The sequence below is a fragment of the Mus pahari genome, chromosome X, assembly GCF_900095145.1.
Source record: "Mus pahari chromosome X, PAHARI_EIJ_v1.1, whole genome shotgun sequence".
Lineage (NCBI taxonomy): Eukaryota > Metazoa > Chordata > Mammalia > Rodentia > Muridae > Mus > Mus pahari.
The window spans coordinates 56545666-56553806 of NC_034613.1; the positions used below are offsets into that span (position 1 = coordinate 56545666).

At 35.7% G+C, this 8141-nt stretch overlaps 1 protein-coding gene across 1 annotated transcript in view; it reads right to left on the minus strand.

Annotated features, from left to right (window-relative positions):
• LOC110314331 (lamina-associated polypeptide 2, isoforms beta/delta/epsilon/gamma-like) overlaps window positions 1-8032 on the minus strand; it is a 113515-nt gene extending 105483 nt beyond the window's left edge. The window contains exon 1 of the mRNA XM_021188749.1: window positions 7938-8032. Within this exon, the coding sequence (XP_021044408.1) occupies window positions 7938-8032 (95 nt within the window). The remainder of the gene's footprint in view (window positions 1-7937) is intronic.
• Window positions 8033-8141: the final 109 nt, after the last annotated feature.

An 8141-nucleotide genomic window follows, 5' to 3' on the forward strand; every position in this document is an offset into this window, starting at 1 on the left:
CCAGCTGCTGTACTCCGGCGTCCCTGTAAAAGGCAGGACCCAACACTCTACCATCTCGCCAGCAAGAACGACGTGTTAGGATCCTTCTGCAGTAAAGTTTTAATGCATCTTGAGAGGCAATGCATAAGCTACTCGAAAGCGGAGACCCCGAGGTGAAAAACCCTCTCCCTTATATAGGAAATGTTCTCTGCCTAGGACGTGTAGCTCCCTGGTTGGCTGCTCACTATTAGCCCAGATGACGCCACGGGACAGGCAGGGCGCAAGGGATGGAAATTTACCTGGCACATGCGCAGACCGCTTGTTTACCAGTTAGAACACCGGATGCCAGCGCCATCTTGCCATGATTATTGTGAGGACGGCTCCCCACAGTTTCATACTTTTGTTTGAAGATGTAAGCATCCAGTTCCATGCCTGCTTGCTTCTGCTCACTGCCATGCTTCACCACCAGGATGGAACATCTAGAACTGTAAACAAACAAACAAACAAAATACCTAATACACTCTCCCTACTTAAGTATCACATGATAATACTAAATTTCTTCTCTAGTGCACAGATATTTACAGATTACATGGAGTAATAAAATATGGAAAACAGGAAGATTCTGAAAAGAAAGGAAATGAAGGATTCAAACCAAAACAGATGGGAAGGGAGGCACTTGGATATTCTTATTGCTTCACACAACTAGTCATTAATTAATACATAAACCATAGTGTTTTGAAATTTCACCTGTGATTAATTATGATAACAATTATTTCCATCTATATATGCTACATTTACAGTTAATCTTAATGTTATGGTCAGGGTGAAGGAGCTGCTCAGTAAGAATGGTTGAATGTTTGTAGGGCCTTGGAGAATTATGGTGCCTTCTCTATCAGTTGCAATAATTACTAGAGTAGATAATACATGTCTTTAATGTATAGCTTCCTGTTTATGAATTATGCACCTTTGACAGAATATACACATACTTTACTTCCTTATAAATGAATACTGGTTGTGTATTTTATTCCAAGAAAATATTGAAATTCAATATATTGTTAATTTTAAGTAAAACTATATTGGAAGATACAGTACCAAATTAGCAATGCTAATTACCTGAATTAGATACAATACAAAAATATAAAAGTTTTATTTTTGCAAAAAAAAAACAAACTTAAATTTTGATACTAAAATAGTGGATTTCATTTTGCTTTGTCACATAAAAGTAGATATACTAGATTCAAAGTGAATTGTACAGCATTCTGTTCTCCTAGATCTTTACTCCTCAGAGCAGTTGCCTTCAAATATCACACATATGCCTACAAAATGTCAAAGAGTTTATATATATTTCTTTTAAGGGTTTATTTATTGTACTACACATGTATGCATGTTTTGCTTCTGTGTATGAATGTGCACTCTTCATGTTTGGTACTAATGGATACCAAAAGAGGGTATTCTAGTTATAGATGATTATCAGTTGAGAACATCTGCAAGAGTAATATCTGTTCTTAAACACAGAGCCAACTATTCTAACACCTTTATATCTTAGCAACTCAATAATGACCATTGAATTGTGTCTACATTTTTAAACCAATTATTCCCTCATGTACTTTAACTACAATTAGTAATATAATAAAAATTATCTTAATGTGGCATGAAATAAAGATTATAAATAGTGATTATAAGCTTGAAATAAAAAAAATGTATCTATACCATTGAACTGAGATTTTTCTGGCAACCAAGAGTGGAAGAAATAATCTTCCCCAGAGAAAATCACACCAATTTGTCATTCAGTATGAAGTTGTCAGCCTTGAAAACATACACACAAGTAACATAATAGAGACTAAACAGTTAATATTATGAAGAAAGAGATATCTTGAATTTTAAATAAATCAAGTAGGCAAACAAGGAAAGGTTTGAAGTGAGGAAAGGTAAGGGAAATGATATAATTATATTGTAATCTCAAAATAATATTTAAAATCCACTTATCAGTGAATACATACCATGTGTATTCTTTTGTTACTAGGTTACCTCACTCATGATATTTTCTAGTTACATCCATTTACCTGCGAATTTCATGAACTCATTGTTTTCAATAGCTGAGTGAGTAGTACTCCATTGTGTAAATGTACCACATTTTCTGTATCCATTCCTCTGCTGAGGGACATCTGGGTTCTTTCCAGCTTCTGGCTATCATAATAAAGCTGCTATGAACATAGTGGAGCACGTGTCCTTGTTACATGTTTGAGCATCTTTTGGGTGTTACAGTTTGGTCCTCAGCTAGAACTTTGTCCAATTTTCTGAGGAACCACCAGACTGATTTCCAGAATGGTTGTACCAGCTTGTAATCCCACAAGAAATTGAGTGTTCCTCTTTCTCCACATTCTTGCCAGAATCTGCTGTTCAACCTGAATTTTTTGATCTTATACATTCTGACTGGCATAAGGTAGAATCTCAGGGTTGTTTTGATTTTCATTTCCCTGATGACTAAGGGTGTTGAACATTTCTTAAGATGCTTCTCAGCCATTTGATATTTCTCAGTTGAAAATTCTTTGTTTAATTCTGTACCCTATTTTTAAATTGGGTTTTATTTGGTTAGCCAACAAGAACTTCAGTATAACCACAATACAACTCAGAGACTATATGAAACCCAAGAAGACGGAAAACCAAAATGTGGATTCTTCAGTCCTACTCAGAAGGGAGGAAGAAAATAATCAAGGGAGGTAGAGAGATGGAGGTACCTGGGAGGGAAAGAGGAGGGGGAGGAAAAGGAGGGGCAGGATCAGGTGTGGAAGGAGACAAGGATCAGGAATTTGAAAGGAGGGGGTGTAGAGGTGGGGGAGGGGCAACTGGGAGTAGCCACTAGAAAGTCCCAGATGCCAGCAGCCCAAGAGGTTCCCAGGACCCAACAAGGATGACATAAGCTGAACTACCCAACAAAGGGGAGAGAGAACATGTAGAGACCATATCCAGAGGATAGGCATGGCCCCTGGTTGACACTATTGCAGATGCCAAGAAGTGCTTACTGACAGGAGCCTGATATAGCTGTCGCCTGAGAGGCTTGGCCAGAGCCTGACCAGTACAGATTCGGATGCTTACAACCAACTATCTGACTAAGCGTAGGAACCCCAATGGAGAAATTACAGGAAGGTCTGAAGGAGCTGAAGGTATTTGCAACCCCATTGGAAGATCAACAATATCAACCAACCAGACGCTCCCCTCCCAGAGTTCTCAGGGACTAAACCACCAACCAAAGAGTATACATAGACCTGTGGCTCCATCTGAGTATGTAGCAGAGGGTGGTTTTATCTTGCTTCAATGTGAGGAGAGCCCCTTAGTGCTATGGAGGCTCAATAACCCAGTGAAGGGGAATGCTAGGGCGCTGACGCAGGAGTGGGTATGTGGTTGGGAGAGCACCCTCATAGAAGCAGAAGACATGCAGGAGGGGATAGAGGGTTCATGGAGGGGAAACTGGGAAGTGGGATAACATTTGAAATGTAAATAAATAGCAATCAACACAAATACTTCAAGTGAAAAAGAAAGAAACCCATCTTTACACTTTTAAGGCTAATCATGGTGGCATGTGTTTAAACCTCTGTAAGTTCTATTCTACTTGTGTATGGATAATTTTGAAGAAATCCTGGATTGCATAGTGACACTCTGTCCCAAATCAAACAAAACAAAACTAAGTAAAGTAAAGCAAAACAAAACGAAATAATAAGCTAACCAAACAAAGAAGAAAAGAAAGACAAGACAAGAAAAGAAAAGAAAAAGAAAAGGAAAAGGAAAAGGAAAAGGAAAAAGAAAAGGAATAAAAGGAAAAAGAAAAAGAAATGCATTTATAGATTAAGAATTTTTCATTTTTGGAATAAATGTAAAAATTAAGATTTTCAAATGCTATATCTAATCCTAAAACTTAGAAAGAGTATATAATATAATAAGAAACTAAAAGCATACTATTATCTAAGCTTTAAATAGCTGTGAAAAAATACTGTGATGGACAATTTTGATTGTCAGCTTGATCACATCTACAAGCAAATAAAACATAAGTTTCTGGATATGCATGTAAGAATGTTTTTTCACCACATACTTTTATTTAGGAAGAACCAACATAAATCTGGGGCACATCTTCTGGATATAGCCTACATAAAAGGACACTGAATAAGGAGAGTTTGCTCTTGGTCTGCCTGCCCTGACTCAAATTGGCATGTTTCTCTACAATGTTCATAACCCTACTCTTAAATTTGCAATCTTTTTTTCCTTTGATTCTTAGTACTATATGCACATGTACACATATACACATTTTTTGCACAAAGATATCAATAGAACTTGCCAAGTCCACTTTTTGTTTTTGTGTATATGATTCCAGAGCATTCCACTTCATGTTAGATAACAAGTTAGGGGGCTCATCATTAGGAGATGCTCATATCCCCTTTCCTAGCAGTTATTAGTTTTCCTGTGGTTCTTTGCCTAGGGTTGGGGCCTGATGACTTTTTCTCCCTTCCACTGTTTCTTGATGTTGCCAGTATTCTGGTCTTGTTTGTGCAGCCATTTCTAGGAGACAGTGTCTCACTGCAGACTTCCTGGTGTTTTGGCCATTAAGATCTTTCTGTGCCCCTTTAGTGATGCTTCTGTACAGGTATGGAAACTAACAAGTGAAGAGGATTCCCACAAAATTGGAGAGAATCATCTCAGCTATACATCAGACAGAGAATTAATATCCAGAATTTACAAAGAAATCAAAAACAAAGAGTCAAGGAGACAATTGACTTGAACAATGAGCTAGGGATCTAAACACAGTGTTCCCAATAAAAGAAATAAAAATAATTACCAAGAAATAAAACAAAAATATTCATCATCCATAGCAATAAAAATATGGAAATTTAAAACCAACTTTGAGAGTTTATCGCACTCCAGTCAGAAATGTTGATAAGTGCTGATGACATTTGGGGGAAAAAAAGAACCATCATTCATTGATGGTGAAAATGTAAATTGGCACAAACAACCTGGCAATTAGTATGGAGAATCAGGAAGGGGAGGGAAAAATGATATATTTATATTATAATATCAAAATAAATAAATGAACAATGAAAAATAAAGAAATAAATGAATAATGTATTTAAGAAAAAAACTATACAAAATAAATCTATCACAACACCCAGCTATATTACTTACTTGCAAATGGCAAAAAGACTTGATATTTTATTCAGATATTTATTGTGTATTTCAGTGACCAAACGAGTGCCAAAAGTAATATTCCTTTCAGAAGCTAGGAGGAAAGAATGCATTATCTGGCTATATCTGAAGTAAAAGCATATGGAAACTTTCTTGACAAAATAAAGAAATAAGTTGTGGAGGCACAATAGGCTTAGGAAAAGGGTACAGAATGTGACTCCTTACAACTATGTAGGACACAAATCTTAAGACATGGAAAGACATGATAAAAATGTTTTAAATGGTGGACAAATGCTTGTAGGAGAAACATAGATAACATGTAGGGAAACACTCAGTACTTAAATACTTGTAATCATTTCATAGGATGAAAGATATAACAAAGTTTTAGCTTTTATGAACTAAGATTAATGGGGGAAGGTACAGAGTTAACTTGTACATGGTATTTTACATTTCTAAGAGGAGCTGTCATTAATTTGGATCAATTTGTTAAATTTGATAAAATGTATATGGTTTGATTTGTATATTGATAAGTATACATTTCTTGATTTTAGTTTATATTTCATAATATCTGGTTGTAGCACAGCAATGGAGTAGTTTCTAACCAACTACAATGTCAATCTGTCACTAAGATTTTATTATAAGCAGTATAAAAGTATGTACTCTAGAAAGTATTTCATTTAGATAAGTACTTACCCTATTATTCTAACAAGATGTACTCTTTTCTTCTTCTATGACTTATCTCCACAAGTGGGAAGTTGAAGTGAGCATTGCTTTCAAAGTAAATCATAAATTAGCCACTTGGCTGAACTTATTTATAAAATTCACCAATTAACTGGTAGAGTTTCTACTTCACTGCCTGGTCACATGCAGGGCAGATTTCATGCTTAACAAGAGCATATTAATATGACAGTTTATGGTAAATTTCATTTTTGGAAATTACTATCAAGTAAGCAAAGACACATTTGTGTACATATATCAAATTCATATACTCACATTCATAACTGCATGTACTTGAATTTCTTATATACATTTTGTTGAAGAAATTCTCTTTTATCATGATCCCTATAAATGCTGAAAACAGCATGTGAAAGGAAGATTTTGGAAAAAAATTGTCTTTCCACTGTGTGCATTATTTGGGCTACAGTTATTTGACTTTCCTCTTTGAAATGCCAAGTCAGAGAGCTCATGTGTTTGAATTCAAGTAATTGAAAATACATTGAGAAAAATATAACCACAATGATAACTACAGATGTGGTATAATTAGCACCCCTATACTTTATGCTATTGTCAAATAAAGGTGATAGCAAGTACATATATTTGTCCAGAGAAAGGATTCAAGGAAGTTTCAAGTACTGTAATATGTTGAAAATAAATGAGGCATGCAAACAACTGATTAAATATAGGCAAGCCCAACGTACTACTAGTATTATATACATATACACACACACACACCATATATATATATATATATGCATATGCAAGGACACAAAAACATAGGAAGATGTAGCACTGAGTTCTAAGATGTGATCCTAAATAACAAGAATCTTAAAATCTCAAGTAGTGACTATAAATAGTGATAAAGAGATTCCTGTACCAGAGTGCATTGGGAGAGGCTGGAAAAAACTTTTGCATTATAATATATTTCACAATTTATAGCTAGTATATTTTCAAAAAGATAATACCCCAGTAAGAAAGTGATCTTATGCATTAGACTAGCTAAACTTCAAGATGATTTCACAATACAATAGAAGGAATCAGTGGCAAGCAAGGAAAACCAGCCTAGTGAAACTGTAAAGTCACCTCCCATTATAAAGTTAGGAAAAGTCAGACACAGAGTAGAACATGCCAGCAGTAGGTAGGATAGTGGTCATGATCATGGTAAATGTAGAGGTTAGATCCTATCCTATAAGACCTTAAAACAAAAAATAAAACAATGGACATTAAAATTTGTTTGAAGTCCCCTCTGAAAGGAAAAAATAAAAGCCTTTTGTAAGGGAAATATTTTGTGATTTGTTTCATAAGAATATCAAAGAGAAAAACAATCTTAAACTTGGAATTATTTCAATTATAAAAATAAATACAGGGGTGGTGACTAGAATAGGAGGATCAAGTGTAGAGGTAGAGGATAAGGCAGATAAGGGAGGGATAGCTAAAAGTATCATTTGAGGAATAATATAATATGGTGCCTTTGTCAGTGTTCTGTTGTTATTAAGAGACACTATGACCAAGGCAACTCTTAGAAAGAAGGCATTTAATTGGGGCTGGCTTACAGTTTCAGAGTTACAGTTCATTTTCATTATAGCAGAAAGAATGGTGGCACACATGCAGATATAGACCTGGAAAAGTAGCTCAGAGTTCTATACCTGGGTCGGCAGGCAGCAAGACAAGAGAGAGGAACACTGGGCATGGCTTGGGCTTTTGCAAACTAAAACCCCAGCCACAGTGACACACTTTCTCCAACAAGGTCATACCTCTTAATCTCTCCCAAGTAATGCTACTCGCTGATAATTTAAATAGATGGGTCTATTTAAATTAAATAGAAAACCATTTTTATTCAAACCTCCATAGGCCTGCAGCCATATCATAATGCAAAAATGCATTCAGTCCAACAATAAAAGATTACATAGTCTGTAACAGTCTCAAAGTCGTTTAAAGATCTAAAGTTCAAAGTTTCTTCAGAGACTTATGGCAGTCTCTTAGCCAAAGGCCCCTTTAAAAGCAAAATCAAAAAAAAATTCACATATTTCCAATATATAAAGATACAGGATATACATTAGCATACATACCTCTCAAAGGGGAGTAAATGGACCAGCGTAAAAAAGTACTGGGGCAAAGCAAACTCAGAAACCACCAGAGCAAACTCCAAATTCTGTACCTCCATGTCTGATGTCAAAGCACTCCAGAACTTCAACTTAGTCAGCTTTGTTGACTAAAGTCTCTCTCTCTCTCTCTCTCTCTCTCTCTCTCTCTCTCTCTCTCTCTCTCTCTCT